Raw genomic sequence first — 17,215 nt, forward strand, 5'->3', positions numbered from 1 at the left:
CTGCAATGCAATCGTGAGTGATAAACTATGGTATACTCGAAATACAGTGGCCACAATATTGTACCATGTTCACCAAATAAACAAAACCCTTTACACTTGTTTTCCGTCACATGTGCACTCTGTTCCTCTCATTAAACAAGGACCCGCAATATAAAAAGGCCTGGACCAGGTCCAGAAAGGCTCAGTTGTCAGTGGACTGCGGCGCGGTGCGGAGGTCCGGAGTTCAGTCAAGCGTGTCTTGTTTGCCCACGAGGAGCGAAACCCAAACTCAACTTTTGAAGCGCTTTTCTTCTCGTTTGCTTGGTTTATTTTTCTATTGGCTACTAACAATGAATAACCCACCAAAAGAGCAGGAAGGTGCAGTAAAAATAAAATCAAATTATTAACGATAACATAACTAAAATGTTCACTAACGACGAAATGTTACGTCATCTTGAAGTTTGAATTTTATTCAGCCGAAAAGGGGCGGGCCAAGCCCTTTTATATACGAAAACGGCTACGAGTACGGCGATGGTAGAAAACAGTTGAATTAATTTAAGAATTTAAAGGGTGCACGTGAAAGTACGCTGTCTGATAGATTTTCAACCGTTCTCCGCCAAAAACACGGCGTGAAATTTCGAGTACGTGGACGGTTGGAGTATAAATTCACCTTTCTCTGTTTCCTATTGTAGAAATGAAGTTTGAAGTTAAATTTTTGTTTGTTCCTAAATTTAAATTCTATATAATAATATAATAAAGGTAATTTCATGGAAACTACTGTGAAATTAGTCGCCAAGCGTTAAAGTGTTATCTCGGTCACTCCGTCCTAGCCGTAGCTGTTGTCGCATCTTAAAGTCCCTTAAAGACTTTTAAATTCTTCCAATTCTGCATCTGTCATAGCTTGAAGCCCCTTGCAAACTGCGCCAGCACCCGCCAGCATTGGTGGCAAATTTTCGCTTGACTGACCACAAGACAAAGGAAATGGGAAACAACACACAACAATTTAAATGGCGCATTTCGCCTTTCAGGTCGTTTAAAGCTTCTATTTTAATAAAATATAAAATTGTCATTGATGACCTCTTAGTTGGCTCACGGGGGTTTACCTTTGATCTAGCATACGGTTGATAACAAAGGCGATTGCAATTTGCAACCATAGCTACAACATGCACTGCGTGGTTAAAATTAGTTTTTAAACAAGGACTCTCTCGATTTTAACTGCTTGAACCTGAAAAATTAGGGACTATGGGTCACATGACAGTTTGATGACTCTTGTCATAGAGAACCTATTTTGCAAGTATTTTTTGGTTAATATCAATCATTGGTCATATGTTAACATTTTGATTCGATTGAATCGCTTTGCTTAAAAGCTGGTAAAACAAATTTCACAAATGAACAGCCTACACTATCATATAAATGGCATTTTTCTTCTTCAGGCGGAGTACCAAAAGTGATGTTTCTAGCTTCAAAGAGGCTTAAGAGGTTATCTTTCGCTGCTTTTTTACCCTCTTTCTCGTTGTCTCACCACCATGATTTATTGCGAAGAGGAAATTTACAATAAAAATCATGCTCGACTCATTAGCATAAAATGTCTAGGGCGTGAATAAAATTATTTTGATCGTTTTATTCGTTTTCGTTTTCTAAATTGTGCCTCATCCTAGAGAGTAATGTTCACGCACAATAACAAAATTTTATTTAGTCCAAATAAACAACATTTTGGAAAAAAAAAGGAAGTTTATTTTTAACGCAGTTGCCATGCTGGAATGCACGGTCACATTTCATTTCTTTGTTATTTACGCGCGCTTCTACGGCTAGAACAAAGATTGTAGTCGAGACCGAGTGAATAAAAAACTTTTGAATTTATCCTCCTATTTTTTAACGCGTTAGGATCTTGAACCCATCTCATGATTGTCATAAAACGAGTCTATGACTAGGTGTACCAAAAATGTTTTTAGAAGTAAATATAATTATTGGCTGTTGTTGCATGTCTTTGCTATTAAACAGCGGCGTAGCCAGGATTTTTAACAGGAGGGGGCCCAAAAGGTCCATTCAAACACTTCTCTTGTATTTTAGATGTCTCATACATTTACTGTACTTTGGCTGCTAGAAGGGGGTCCCGCCCCCCCCCCCCCCTGGCTACGCCCCTGTTAAAGGACTTATTGCTCTTAATAAAGGGTGCTACGGAAATCAGACCTCCCAGACAAATTCCTGAAGAATTCTTATCAAACGTCCAATACAAACTTTCCAGCGATTTCCACGCCATAATTACATGCGTGCTTTGCGGTTTGGAGACGGTAAAACCATGCAAGCTCGTAATCGTTTAATAATTTTAAAACCAGGTGGGAATATGTGCTCAGAGTTCACTCAGATTTAGTAAAATAACAGTTTTAGCTATGCTTTTAATCTCGTCTTTTAACTTTGCTTATGACTGGATGTACCAAAAATTAAACGAGACTTACCTGTAAGTTGAAGTTTGATTGGAATTCTATCTGTCACCAAGCACTGAGGGATTACGTGAGATAGCATTGCGCCTGCGCGAACTTCATTTTTTTAAACGCACTTACTATGTGTGCAGGTTAACCCAAAGCACCTATTCAAAGGGATGGGTAGAAAATAACAAACAGTATAGGGTGGGCACGTAATCCCTCAGTCAAAGGGATGGGTAGAAAATAACAAACAGTATAGGGTGGGCACGTAATCCCTCAGTGCTTGGTGACAGATAGAATTCCAATCAAACTTCAACTTACAGGTAAGTCTCGTTTAATTTTTGAATTCTATTCTGTCACCGCACTGAGGGACCACGTGAGACTTCAAAGCAAACTGCACACATGGTTACCTGAACATCAAGAATGGTTTATTAATCCTTAACTGCTGCCAAAATGGTATCAGCAAATCCATTGTTTACATCAACTAGATGTAGACGCAGCTCTAGTACTCTGTGGCTTAAACTTATCTGTATTAATACCAGCTGTCTTCATAACAACTTTGACCCAGCGACTGGTTGTGCTCCTAGACACTGGTTTAAACGGCTTCAAGTAACTAATAAACAGTTGTTTACATTCACCTCGTAGTGTTTCTGTACGTAACACATATTCTCTTAATGCAGTTACCACACAAAGTGTAGGGTCAACATGGTATGGTTTAAACTGAACAGTAACTGATTTCGACCATGGTTTTGTTTGTTTCATAGGCACAGACATAACAAATGTTATCCCTGTTTCTTCTTTAATCATGTCCTTGAGATTTAGCATATGAATCGTTTGCCCTCTTTGAGCTGAGACAAGGGACATTAGCATTACAGTTTTCAAACTTAAGTCCTTAAGCGAAGCATCAGCTGTACTTGGGATTGTCTTGAGGTAGGCCAAAACTGTACCGACATCCCATGTTTGTGTGTACCGCGATATTGTTGGACTTGACTGAAACACTCCTTTCAGAAACCGACTGACTGTAGGGTGAGATCCAAACGAAATGCCATTCACTGGCTTTAAGATACATGAAAGAGCAGACGTCGCCGTGTTCATACCGCTATAACCAATACCTTGATTATATAACTTGACGAGAAAATCTAATGCTTGGGGTATAGAGGGATCAGTGCAATCAACTTTCCTTGCAGCACTATACTTAATCCACCGTTTGATGTACGATGCATACTGTTTTTGGGTTCCCCGTCTCCATGATTGTAGTATGATCTCTGTAGCTTGTTGAGAAATTCCCTGTGTCTCAAGGGATCTCCTGATACTCTGCAAGTCATCAATGTCATCTTTCCTATCAGTGGGTGTTCAATGTCCTCTCTCGCTGGCATTCTCAGAGTGTCTGGCTCTCGTGGAAGCATCCTTGGAACGTCTGTTAACATGTGGAGTAGCTGTGAGTACCATGGCTGAGTTGGCCACATTGGAACGATCAGCAGCCCCTCTGAGTTCTCCATCGCTATTTTCTGGAGACAGCGTGCAATCAAACTGAATGGAGGGAATGCATAAAAGAATTTATAATTCCAACTGATTGAAAAAGCATTTACATAGGTTGCATCTGGATTTGGTTTCCAAGATGCATAGCATGTTACTTGCTTGTTTAACCTTGAGGCAAACAAGTCAATGGTTGGTTCACCACATGTATAAGTAATTTGCTTAAATAATTGTGGTGCAATCATCCACTCTTTGTTATCACTGAATACCCTAGATTCTTTGTCCGCTTGGACATTCTCTTTTCCAGGTATATAAGCTGCAGACAACCATATCTCCCTCTCTATGCAAAATAGCCAGATTTTAGTTGCTATTGAATTGCATTCAATGGATTGTGACCCTCCCATGGATGCAATGTAATTTACAGTGGTAGTGTTATCAGAGTAAACTCTAATGTGAACTGATCTGGCATCGCTGCAGGAGGCTTTCAAGCCGTAAAACACAGCCATTAATTCTAAACAGTTAATGTGACTTAGAGACTCAAACTCTGTCCATCCAAATATATTCTCCTGTGCAGTGATTGGCCTCTATAAGGACTCCTTTACTCAAAAGTTTATAAATTTCCTCCTCTACAAAGCTTTCCTCATTGGCAGTGAAATTGATCTCCTTAGGTACAAAGTGTTGCTCAGGCTCGTGAGCAATAAATTGAATTTTGTATTGCTGTACACTATCAAGAATGTACTTGTCATTGATTATTTCTGCCCACTCGGAGGAAAAATGCTTCAGTCGTCCACCTATTTTGTCATTAGACGCAAGTGAACATTTTCTTACCTGTTTTGTAGTATCAAGAGAAGTTTCAGTCATTTCCCTCTCTTTTGCTTGTTGAACTTGCGTGTCTGGTTTGTGTTGTACGGCTGTTGGTTGCCGTAGTTTCGCGAGTCTAAAAAAGACTTTCTTGTACGAAACATCCGTCCCCTGGAGCCATAGCTTCCAGCCCAAGTTTCTGTTGTCACGAGATCTGGGGTAAGCTGTTGGGTTTGTTGTGGTAACCCGCTTCCCCACACGATTGACTTCAGTCAACTCTTTGACTTCCTTGGCCAGATCATCTCCGAAAAGCTGGTCAGTAATAGTGACATTTGAAGAGGATGAGCATAAGTGTCTATACTCATTATTCAAGTCAGGCTTCATGAGTTCTTTTCGTCTCTGATTTAGCTACATATTCGCATTAGCAATGAGAGCAAAGGCATCACTGGCCTCTCTAAATATGTCATTCCCCGAAGGAATCAGTGACTAAGTGCACTAAGTGCTAAGTGCACGTGACAAGGCACACATGCCTTTGACCAAAGATGTTTGCACTTTTTGCAATTTCACATCCTGCGAGCGTACTCCCGGACTCAGATTATCCCAGACTGCCTGATTTAGTTTGACTTTACTGAGTTTTTCACAATTTCCTGGGCGGTGGTATTTATTTATTTTCCGCTGGAGCGTTTCTTCAGGCATCCCGTCTTTCAGCAACGAGTTTATAATCTCCGCGAGCTCGCTGTTAATATTAGGACTTATTTCCTCCTTTTGGAGGTCTTTTTTTTAGCTCCTTGAGCACATCACGCTCTCCCTCATTAGAGGCTGGAGTTTTCTTTTCGAGAAGTGAGTCAAAATCAGGGGATTTTTCTGCCTGTGATGACTCATCATGCGTCGCTGACTCTGTGCAGCGCTTCTTCGAGGGGGGGTTTTCGCCCTCGTGGTTTTCTGTTCCGTGGTAGCTCTCGTCTTCATAACCGACCTCAGGCTCTCCTTCAAGCGAATCAAACGCTTCTGATATGGCATTAGCCGTGTCACTGGATGAGCTGACGAGAGTTTTACTGATACGCTCAAATCCTTGCCTCATAGCGTCCAACATTAGTTGCACATCTATCGAGGCTTGGGTAGGTTCGCCAATTTTGGCGCCATTCTCCTCAGCAATGTGAACAATCTTCTCGGGGTCTTCGGTGGAACGGGGACGATTTCCGTCCTCTCGCTTTCTCTTAGACTTCCTTGCTCAATTCACTGTTCTTACACGGTTCGTTCCTTTCATTTGACGACATATTTTGCAGCGAATTATCACCGCGAAATAGAACTTGTTCACAGAAAGGCGGCAATACAATGAAGTTCGCGCAGGCGCAATGCTATCTCAAGTGGTCCCTCAGTGCGGTGACAGAATAGAATGTGAAATTTAGTGAGTTAGAACTTTTCTCATGTGATTCATTTTCTTCAAAATATCGCCAAATTCCTAAGACTTTTTAAGAAGTTAATAAGCTAACATGAGATAAGTTGACTCTTATACTTTATTGTCATGATATTTTTTGTTTAAAAAGTATAACAGGCGAGAATACTATCTAATGTTATAAATGTAATAAAACTTCGCAAAACATCGCCTTCGTCATGACAAATGGCAGAAAATGGCGTCGCATGGAATCAAGGATGCCGGACAGTGGCTTATGCAAATGAGCATCTGTTCCGTACACTGAATGCTAGCCGGTGCTGGCGCAGTTTGCACAGGGCTCTAGATTGATCCCAACCAAATAAAAAATAAAAAAGGACCGCCTTTTTTGCTACTGTCACCGAGAAAATACCATAAATACAAAGCTACCAATTGAATAATAAAGTTTTGCCTCGTTGTTTTAGCGCTAGTCTGCTTTCTTGACGCCTGGTGCCTTTTAGCACTATCTTATTGGTTAGCGGTGTGATGGCCGCCGTAACTGCGAAATGGCTTCCGTCAACAAAACCAGTCGCGACTCGGAAACAAACATGTGACATGTGACTGAAACGAGTGTAATTTCCATACCCCATGCGCCTCACCCGTGTGTCCAACCACCCCGTGTTTCCCCAAATAAACAGATCCCTCACCACTCAAAGTCGACCCTGCGGCAGGTACAGCTCTTGACCACCTTGCCCGCCTCATAGTCCTTCCCCATAAGGCACGTCTTCGTCCAGTTACGAATTTTGTACTCAACCTGCTCTCCCAAAATGCACCGCTCCAGCCCAGCTCGATCGTCTGAGGGAACCCAAAGCTGCATATCGCTTGCTTGGCAGGGAGAGCCTGGGACCGAACAACAGGCAAACGGTACAAAAGAAAATCTTTATATAAGACTCGGGAAGATACGCCAGGCAGTGAGGGAGACTGGGGCAAGAACGCGTGAATGCCTATGGTAGTAGAAAACAAGAGGTCCTGGGACCTATTCGATTCAAACTTTTAAAGCGGCGCTGGGTTGATGTTCTATAAACCCCCAAAAAAGTGTGATGATTGAACCAATTCTCTTTTACCGTTTGCATCAACGCGTAATCAATAGGTAACCTTTTCTTTGCAAAAAAAAAAAAAAAATACAGCAATGTGCAGTTGACGTTGCAAAAGTTTGACATTGTCACCGGCCACGTTGAACTTTAAGCGCTGCGAATATAATAAAGATAACGCTTGTATCAAAGCAAATTGACATTTCAAATGAGTCCAGTGCCCATATAACTGTTGCTTACCAAGTACACTAGTAAGGTTGATGTGAAAGAGTTTCCATTGTTTCTTGTTGTCCTTTATGGTCGAGCCGTACAGTATGAAAATGGGTAATTTCTCTTCTGCCTGCGTCATGATGTCTTCCACTAAAACCTTGTTTTGAGGACTCGTGAAAGGGATAGAGGTCCAGTTGTTGCCGCCATTCGTGCTATACCTAAAGAAGGGAAGCGTGTCAAAACAAATTATATACAGAAAGCACCATATACGCAGAATTATAATGACTATATAGGGCATTGTTATGCATAGTACGGTCTAAAATAAACAAATCAGCGGGCTAAAATACGTTTTCGCCCACTCGAATTAGTTTTGATAGTTTCCTTTTTTATTATTTTATTAAAATATACTTTATTCTTTATCCTTTATTTTAATACATTTTGAAATGAACCTCAGTCGGGCCGCGAGCCTGAACTATATTGTTGAACTATATTGTTATATTAGTATTTTGTTGGGAACAAACATCATTACTGAGCTTATTGTACGGCTAGAAAGATTACAGGCAATTTGTAGAATAACTAGGCGATCTCCCAAGGCGTGATAAAATCAAGGGAAATAAATCAACACAAGCTTGAAATGGTAATTACAGTATAAGTACAATAGAAGGGCTCCAGCGAAGAGCTAGTAGTATATCAAATAGCCACTGTGATCTCAGAGCAAAAGTGGTACAACACGGCCAATAAAACACCGCCTTTTCCCCCACCCCACCCCCTTAGCCAATACACGGTACGCGCCTTTTGTCAAATAGCCACTGACCTCAAAGTGTAAGTGTATCTTCGCTACAACACGGCCATTAAAACACCGCCCTATTTCCCCCAACCCACCCCCTTAGCCAATACACGGTACGCGCCTTTTTGTCAAATAACCACTGACCTCAAAGTGTAAGTGTATCTTCGCTACAACACGGCCATTAAAACACCGCCCTATTTCCCCCAACCCACCCCATCAGACAATACACGGTACGCGCCTTTTTGTCAAATAACCACTGACCTCAAAGTGTAAGTGTATCTTCGGTACAACACGGCCATTAAAACACCGCCCTATTTCCCCCAACCCACCCCATCAGACAATACACGGTACGCGCCTTTTTGTCAAATAACCACTGACCTCAAAGTGTAAGTGTATCTTCGGTACAACACGGCCATTAAAACACCGCCCTATTTCCCCCAACCCACCCCATCAGACAATACACGGTACGCGCCTTTTTGTCAAATAACCACTGACCTCAAAGTGTAAGTGTATCTTCGGTACAACACGGCCATTAAAACACCGCCATGGTCCCCGAAAGCGTACTGGTGCTTTCCGCGCAATGCCTAAACATACAAATAAATAGTCAGCCTTTAATACTCAAACAGAGTACAGCTTAAAACCTGGCTTTTGCCGATCGTTTTCCCTGTGGAAGTTAAGATCTATGAGCTCGTTCCAGGTCCCAAGCTACCTTATGGTCCATCTACGAGCAAAGGAAAACCGACACAAACACAGGGATGCGACAGCTCTGATCACACTGATCTGCACTGGAAATGATGAACACAGTACTACAGTAATATATTTATGTTTGATTTAAATCACATTGTCTTTACAAATGCTCGAGGGTCGACCTTTATGTTCAAGGGGTCATGGTCGTTGAAGGGTTAGTCTCTTTTTTTCTCGGGTAATAATACCTCATCTTCTAATAATTCACTGGGCATTTAAAAAGCCAATTCGAACTACGCTCGGAATAGCTTTTGAATTTTCTCCCATACCCTTGAGCGATTCTTCAACCAATTTTCAGACAAAATCATCATGTATGGGCTATATTTATTTATTTATTTATATACATTATATATAAATATATATATTTACATTATATATATATACATATATACACGAGAAAAGACCATACCCTTTTCCAGTTGGCTCCGCCATCAGTGGAGACAAACACGTCTGGATGGATTTTCAGGTTTGTACTTGCCACACCTGTGAATTATAACCGTATGTTACATAATGTGTAAAAAGCCTGTGAATTATAAACTCAATTTACATAATGAGTGACAGGCCCCATTATATGAACACTGCACTAGCAGATCTTGGGGAAGGGTTTTACCTGGAAAACCCGACTTTTTACGGAGCATCGCAACAAACTAAAGGAAGAACTATTTCATTTCCCAAAAAAACCCTAAAATAAGGCACACACTGCTAAAAAAAATGATTTAGGTACTACAGAATGTTCAAATCTCTGTCTGAAATACATCACAAAGACAATATCACTTAGTTCTTTGATGCTAAAAAATATATACTAAATGCAAGGTTGAAATGATTTACGCCTCTGAGATAACATGGTATCGCTTTCCCTTGATTCCTGTACGCCTATATCTATAGTCTTTCTAGTCATACCATAACTAAATAATTCTCACAAGATTCGCAAGCTAATCGGGACCCGACTTTTTGCTAATCTTCTGACTCTCCTTCTGACCCCCTTTCCCTTCCCTTCAATCATCCTCATAGGGCGGATCAACAGATGGACCGGGCGGGGCCCACAAGGTAAACACTTACCCAGAGCCATAACAAGACCCGGTGCAGAGTGAGTAGACAGGAGATTCTCGGAAGGCGAGATCCGATAGACGCTTCCGTATAACAAGTTCATATGCAGCGAACATGAAGGCTGGAAAAGAAAGGCGAAAGCGTTATATGTTACTTGGAAAACAATATATATATATGTTACTCAGGCCCGTACCCAGGATTTTTCTTGGGGGGGGGGGGGGGTGCGAAATCCGAAAAAATGAACTGATAAAAATCTGACCACCCGCTTTTTCATACCTTAAGTATCTCCACGGGACGTTTAATGCCGGATTTGACTACATACCAGAGTGATCTAGCTTATGATTTATAGTTTTGTCTACAAATAGCATATCTATTGAGAACCAAAAGTGGACCTTCAGCCATTGTGTGTGTGTGGGGGGGGGGGGGGAGGGGGGGTGCGTTCCCCTGCCCCCCCCCCCCCCTGGGTACGGGCCTGTTACTTGGCAAACAATATCGAATCTCCTTAAAGGTGATCTTACCAAATAACAATAGATTGGTGAGCCATGGATATCACGAGTAGGTGAGCGAATACGGCCCCATGAGCCGCCCCTGTTGTACGTGATCATCGAGAGCAGATGACGTTTGCCTACAGGCCCTGGAGTCAGCTGAGTAGCGAGGTACACCCCGCGCATAGACTTCACCTTGTGGACATCAACAAAAGCATACGGAACAACCGTCCTGTCAACAAATCACAGCACACAATGACCAATGAGTACTGGCCTGCCAAGCATCAAGAGAGCTTTTTAAATTTAAGAAAACCCGATTACTTTTGAAATTTCAACCAGTTAAAATACACTGCAATAATATATAGGTAAACGGGCTGGTTACATCTCCATAAAAAGGATGGAAACGCACAATAACAACTCCATAAAAAAAGGTTAAAACATTTAACGTTTTTTACCCCAAAACAGCAGCTAAAAAGACGAAATAAACGCGAGAAAGAAAAAACGCGCATAAGTGCCAACTTTAACACAGCAATTGCTATGAATTTAAAGGGTAAGTGAAACAGGGGTAAATTCTAAACCATTTAATCTTCTTAATTTTTGCTAATATGTGCCTTTTTTCGTAATCTGGGGCCGGTTCCTGAAAGGCCGATTAACTTAACCCTAAAATAGCTCCTAGCCCCGGGTTAAAATGCGCTAATCGGGGTTAGCTAACCTACGGATAACTCACCGTACCCGAAAGCCAAGTAATCCCCCGATTTACTAACCCTGGATTAAGCGAGTGAAAAACTGGTTTGACGAGTAAAATTCGCACAGGATACCAAGTAGATCAATGAGGAGCAACTCGAATTTTACTTTGGTGGTTGTATTTTCGCAGAGAAGCTCAAAACACCTCTACATCGTCTGTAATTACCCCCATTTCATTGCCATAAATGTCATTTGCAGGATTCGAGTTGGTGCGTGACACGCGCGAGACAGATTCATTTCAAGTAGAAATTTTATGTAACTTTCTGTCTGTCCCAGCACAATTTTCGAGTCAGCATCACAACGAAGGTCGCATAACAAAGCGAAATGTTAGGGCATTTGATCCCTACATTGTTTTTGTGTAACTGTCTTTTTTGTCGGCAACTTCAATTTATAAAACTTTAGTTCTACTACAAAGTTTTGGAGGCCTGTGTTACGCCAACGAAACCGTAGGTTAGCGAGCTAACCCACCACACCAGTAGGGTTTGATTTTACCTTCAAACTAATTCAGAGTCAGCGCTAACCAGCGTTTCGGGAACAGAAGTAATCCGGGGGTAAAAATCGTTAGAATTTGCCCTAACCAAATCGTTGGTTAGGACAAATTTAACCCTGGGTTAGCGCTAATCGGCTTTTCAGGAACCGGCCCCTGAGCTATAACCCATCTCCGACTCGCTAGCAGAAACCTATCCGACTAATAAAATCATTTTTAAAGGGAAGGGGTGGCTTCACCTTACTCCTCCCAAACCTTTCCACCTAATTACTCACAGTATTTTTCATCGGTGAAAGATGGTTAGCAGGTAATGCAAACTAACCTAAGCCAAGGGGAGGAGACATCAGTGTACGGGTTGTGATAAAGTACTCTCTCCAAGGACAGAGTGTACTTCTGTCCGCCAACATCTGACAAGTACATATTTGATTCATTGCGCTGATGATTAATGACTACAAACACTTGGTCGTCTAATACATCGAACACAAAGTAATCCTGAAGAAAGAAAGATGGCATTTCAGTCACACTATTATCCGACTTGCGTGACAAATCAGTTTTTTTTAATTAAAAAGTTTCACTATTATGAAAAGTATAACTTTCCCTGCATCATTTGAAACTTATAATAGAATTGAGCTGTTTTAGTCGGATGGATTGAAATTCACCATGATTTCGGCGGATTTAATTAACAACTGAAATTAACGTCTCATTTCATAGCCTACGAAACCACGCGGCATTCAAGTCAGATCAACGGGATTTAAATCAAAGGTTAAATAAGGCGGACTCTAGACTCAACAAGTAACAGCCCTCCACCACTTTCTGGTAATAATCAAATTATTAATAAAATTAATAATAGTTATGTTAAACAAGACAGTTAATCTCGCCATCTAATTGACAAGATCTCTTAAAAGTTTGCCTTGTTATCCAGATTAGTTTATATGTCACAACAAAAGGCTCTTGAACTCACCCGGGAATGCTCTTTGACTGGAAATTTTGTTGGTTTGAAATTCCCACGCTTGTAGGAAACAAGAAATTCCGTAGATTTTTTGTCACCCTAAGAACAAGGAGAGCGAAGAAAAATAATATAAATCAGTGTGAAGTCACCATATACTGTACGATCCCATGATCATGATCCCGTGATCCCATGCAAACATTCACTGAAGACCTCCCTGAAGTCTGCTAGCCAGATCTCGTTCTGAGTTAGACAGAAATGCTTTTTTTGTTTATTGGGAATCCTGTGGTGCAAAGCCATTTCCTATTTTGAAGTCCAGGGGCTTACACAAGGGGGTGCACCACCCTTGGCGGCCAAAAATTGAGTCACTTCTAATCTTCAAATACTATGCTTTTTCCATATGATACCTATGACTGCGCACCCCCGCCCCTCCTTAGCCAATCCAGGGTACGTGCCTAAAATCCAAAATTTTTTTAAAGAGAGCTAACATTATTTTGCTGTATTTGGTTGATGTGACTCATACTAGAAAAGACTAGAAAAATATGAAAGGATAAATTCGCGAGTCAGCGGCTACCCGTAGGTTAAAAAAACACCCTTTGCAGCTTCATTGAAATGTGGCTTCTGTTGACTTGGATTGACTACAGCATATATTTGGACTACTTTAATAATACCCCTTATAGTAGCCTTAAAAAATGCATGCCCTGCCCCAAACAGCCAATGGGCCTGGTACATATATATTGCATTAAAATGTCCATTTGTAAATTCATTTAACAATATTTATAACGATGCTTTTATTTGACAGGGGGAGTAGACTATGGAAAGAGGGCGGTAGATAATCAGCTGATCTCAAGCTGCCTATCTCCCCCCTGCTTACCCTGCCCATTTCTGTTACAACAATCAGCCACACACTATTTTGACAGAACAAAAAAAACTAACCTCTGTTTTTGTTAGAGTTGCGAAGCAATACTTTTGCATGACTTCAAACTCATCAACATAGTCGAGTAGTTTTATTCGATTCACTGTTAGGAAGTCATACTTATAGGCAGTGCTCTGAGAATCTTTGGCTGAAAAACAAAACAAGTTGATGGTGAAATTGTGATTGGGTTTATATTACTTTTTATTTGTTGTTGTAATTTTTTTAAGGGGGAGGGGGGTTATAACCCCAAACACAGGAGATTTCTGATTATTGTGATATATTTTAAAAGAAACCTGGAAATTTGACTTACAAATAGGAGGAAGGAATATTTGTTGCAAAACCAGGGACCCATCACTAAACAAGAATATTTTACATGTATGCTAACATGACAGGGTTCTCTTGCATTAAGAATTTCCACCTTATGCCACAGTAAAACTATAATTTCATTAGCTTACCCTGTGATTTATATACTTCAAAAAACATAATACTGTACTCGTCAACATCTGGTACACCCCTGTGACCAAAGAGAAGAAGAAAAAAAAACAATTTATTAAACATGAACACAAACACAGCACATGTTCAATTAAATTGAAAGAAAAAATCAAGACAATGATGCATGCTAAGTTGGAAGTTTGGTTTTGATGTGATTACAGTGTGGCTTATATAAACAACAAACATGGAGCACTGCATTCAGAAAAGGCAGACGATAAGTGAGAGCTTGTCCCTTTGTATATTGTGGGTTCATGTTTAAATATGAATTTTATACAAGGTGTCAAACTTCTAACTTACCACCAAAATGCCTTTAAGCTATCTTGTATCTCAGTAAAACTCACTCCCTGGTCTCTGGAAAGGTACAACTAAAAGGAAGCACACAAAAAATGAGAAACAAGAAGATAAGATATAAAGATATATTTTCAAAAAAGTTATAAGGACATAACCAGTAGGGGCCTAGCTGTGCCCCCCCCCCCCCCCCCCATATTTTGAGGCATGCTACGGCACTGATTTGGGACAGATACCACGTGCATGGTATTTAAAATTAAAAATCCCTTAGAGGTTAGAATGAAATATGCAAAAACATGTGAATGCTTCATGATCTCACTGGTATTTTTGGAAGCATACATCAAAGGGTTGCCTGTGACAGAGATTCAAAATCATGTTTGCACTCTCACGCACGCTGCAAGCTTGACAAAAGCAAAGGCTGAATTCTACTATTCCCACTGGACGCTAACAAAATATTTATGCATAGATACTGTGTGAACCCTGGGTTAGGCAAATTCCATGTAAAAAAAATGCAAAAACTTGTGAATTCTTCATTATTTCACTGGTATTTGTGAAAGGTTTGCTTGAAACCAAGGCTCAAATTATATATTTATTACTTCATTTTGTGATGTTGATTGTGTTTATTTACCTTTTTAGTAAGCTTATCGTATCCAGCTATAATTTCAGCTTTGGTTGGGTGGAAAGACAGGAAGGAAGGTGTCCAAGAAAGCTGTATTGCCACAAAGTTCTGGAAATCTCGTGCAAGGAAAAGATGCTTATTGGTTGCATCAGCAAGAAGACACTGAGGAATTTAAGTAGAAGATTAATAATAGAAATAAATTCATTTAAAAAATCATAATATGAAAGCAAAAATCTTGAATTATATTCATGGCACACCCATATTATCATCATTCCATAAAAGTGGATACTGGTAGCCATTGCTAGACAAGACATATTGATTAAGGGGGGCAATTAATGAAACATGTTGCTAGTTAAAAATATCGCATTTTTGGCTCGCATTATGTATTTCTTCTAAAATCTTGGTTGAAGAGGGGAGCCTGAGTCATTAAAATAAATTGGTCTTAAAATAGTGTTCTTGCGGCTTTGTGTACCCACTTTACATTGAAAAACAACAATAGATTGCTATGAGGAGAAAGAAATTCCAATGAATTAATTTTTTAATAATTTAATTTAATACTGTTATATCATATCTTGTTACAGATACTGTTATGTAATAGGCGTCATCAATTGATCGCTTTCTGTTGTCCAAGTGCGTCAAAAATTCAGTATTGATCATTTGTACTAATTGTATTCATGACAAATAGAAGACCACATCGTGTGGTTAAGATCTACCTGTACCTAACCGAAAAGAACAAAACTACAAAGAGTTCCACGTGTAGAACCGAAATAGAGATATCAAACTGCGAAAATCCTTGCCAAGGCCAAACGCTGTTTTGGTGCCGTAATGATTGAAAAACCGGATGCGTGTCGTTTCCCACCACAAAGATAATCGTGCATGAAAACAAAATAAAAAATATATTCGACAACAGTGCAAAGTTTTGATGAAAATAAATACTCACTAAAAGAAAATGGAAGACGTGCCCATATAAAAAACGTAAACAAATCATGCAGCCCAGTCAAGTTATCGCGTACTATCAGGTACTCAGAATTCATCTTAGATATAAGAAACCGGTACACATTCATGCAAGCCACTGAGTAATAGATTAAACCACGAGGCCTTTCTTATAAAAGCACTGCAATTATCGCGAAATGGCTTCTCGTGTTTGGCATGGTAAACAAAAGTCTTTGATGCTGCTATCTACACGTGGCTGCCAAAATAAATCAAAACACTGGCGTAAAACATGTACTACCATGTAAACTTGTACAAATCTACAAAGATTTGATTTCATGGTGTGGGAAAGGACTATAATTAAAATTCGGCGTGAAAACGTACATAATATTGTAAAGGTCGCTTACCAGCCTTGGGTTTAGTTTGCTGACATAAATTTGGTCAACGCTGCCTTGAGACCTTCTATTCTTCAGTTGCAAACGGGAGTTGATGTTTGTCCAGTTTTTACCGAAATTCGTCGACAAATATATGATAGGTTTCGGTGGGCCTTGTTCGTTTTTTGCTAGTAGCAGAATATTTTTATCTTGCGCAGCATTTCCCGGCCAATACATGTAAAATATATTCCGAGTTTCGCCTTTAAGGTCAGACTGAAAGTAGGAAAAGACAGAATACGTCAACAAATAAGCGATCTTAACAATAATCCAAAAGCCCAGAGTCCCTTCGTGGTTAAGGATACCGTTTACCTCTATTATAATCGGCTCTGAAGGCTGCACCGAAGCTCTACGAAATCTTTGATGAAGTTTTCGTTCTTCGTCATGCTCGTCTGTTTCTTCGTCGAGTGAAAGCGCGCGAATTTCTCGAAGTCCTTCGGGTTCCAAACTCGAATCGACTGGACCTTGGGTGAACAGATTTGTTGGGATGCTGAATCGGTAGCTATTTACCGAGACAAACACCAAAAAGATAGCTAAACCAGCGAACTGTCGTGGAAGAACATCCATGTTGGCCAAAATGTCACGCTTAGTTGGACAGACGACATCAATCAATAATATTCGCTAAGGACTTGAAAGCGAGGTTAGCAGTTCTAGATTCTCTTAGCGCGTCTATTACCTGTGGGAAAGGATCTAAATATATCCAATCGCTATTTCCGTTTCTGTTTAAGGTCACTGTTGAGCATTCGCTATTAAATTCAAATAAAACACGCTTTTTTTCTGAACCGTAACATTATATGTCAAATAAATCAAATTAATTTTACCCAAACTTGTATTTGACTCCAAAACACGTTTCAACTTTGTGTGCAGCGGGATGTTGTTATTACATCCCCATTTCCGCGGTTCTTCCATGCATCGGTTGGCAAAAGTTTCGCAGTTGATTAAAATCA

General features: G+C 40.2%; 2 protein-coding genes across 2 annotated transcripts in view; both read right to left on the reverse strand.

The window, feature by feature from the left end:
- Nucleotides 1-17,191, reverse strand: part of LOC5513708 — a 45,153-nt gene extending 27,962 nt beyond the window's left edge. Inside the window, exons 1-14 of the mRNA XM_048726072.1 lie at nt 16,581-17,191; nt 16,245-16,484; nt 14,917-15,069; nt 14,298-14,365; nt 13,964-14,022; nt 13,529-13,656; nt 12,608-12,694; nt 11,969-12,138; nt 10,449-10,647; nt 9,943-10,051; nt 9,293-9,366; nt 8,635-8,723; nt 7,383-7,570; nt 6,759-6,951 (exon numbers count right to left, since the gene is read on the reverse strand). Coding sequence (XP_048582029.1) covers nt 6,759-6,951; nt 7,383-7,570; nt 8,635-8,723; nt 9,293-9,366; nt 9,943-10,051; nt 10,449-10,647; nt 11,969-12,138; nt 12,608-12,694; nt 13,529-13,656; nt 13,964-14,022; nt 14,298-14,365; nt 14,917-15,069; nt 16,245-16,484; nt 16,581-16,835 — 2,012 coding nt within the window. The 5' untranslated portion in view covers nt 16,836-17,191. The remainder of the gene's footprint in view (nt 1-6,758; nt 6,952-7,382; nt 7,571-8,634; nt 8,724-9,292; nt 9,367-9,942; nt 10,052-10,448; nt 10,648-11,968; nt 12,139-12,607; nt 12,695-13,528; nt 13,657-13,963; nt 14,023-14,297; nt 14,366-14,916; nt 15,070-16,244; nt 16,485-16,580) is intronic.
- LOC116618986 lies at nt 1,399-6,752 on the reverse strand. The gene is made up of 2 exons (XM_032383266.2): nt 4,707-6,752; nt 1,399-3,932 (listed from the first exon to the last, which is right to left on the reverse strand). The coding sequence occupies exons 1-2, from the start codon at nt 5,061-5,063 to the stop codon at nt 3,756-3,758; spliced, it is 534 nt and encodes a 177-aa protein (XP_032239157.1). The 5' UTR covers nt 5,064-6,752; the 3' UTR covers nt 1,399-3,755.
- Nucleotides 17,192-17,215: the final 24 nt, after the last annotated feature.

Source organism: Nematostella vectensis, chromosome 4, assembly GCF_932526225.1.
Source record: "Nematostella vectensis chromosome 4, jaNemVect1.1, whole genome shotgun sequence".
NCBI classification, from domain to species: domain Eukaryota; kingdom Metazoa; phylum Cnidaria; class Anthozoa; order Actiniaria; family Edwardsiidae; genus Nematostella; species Nematostella vectensis.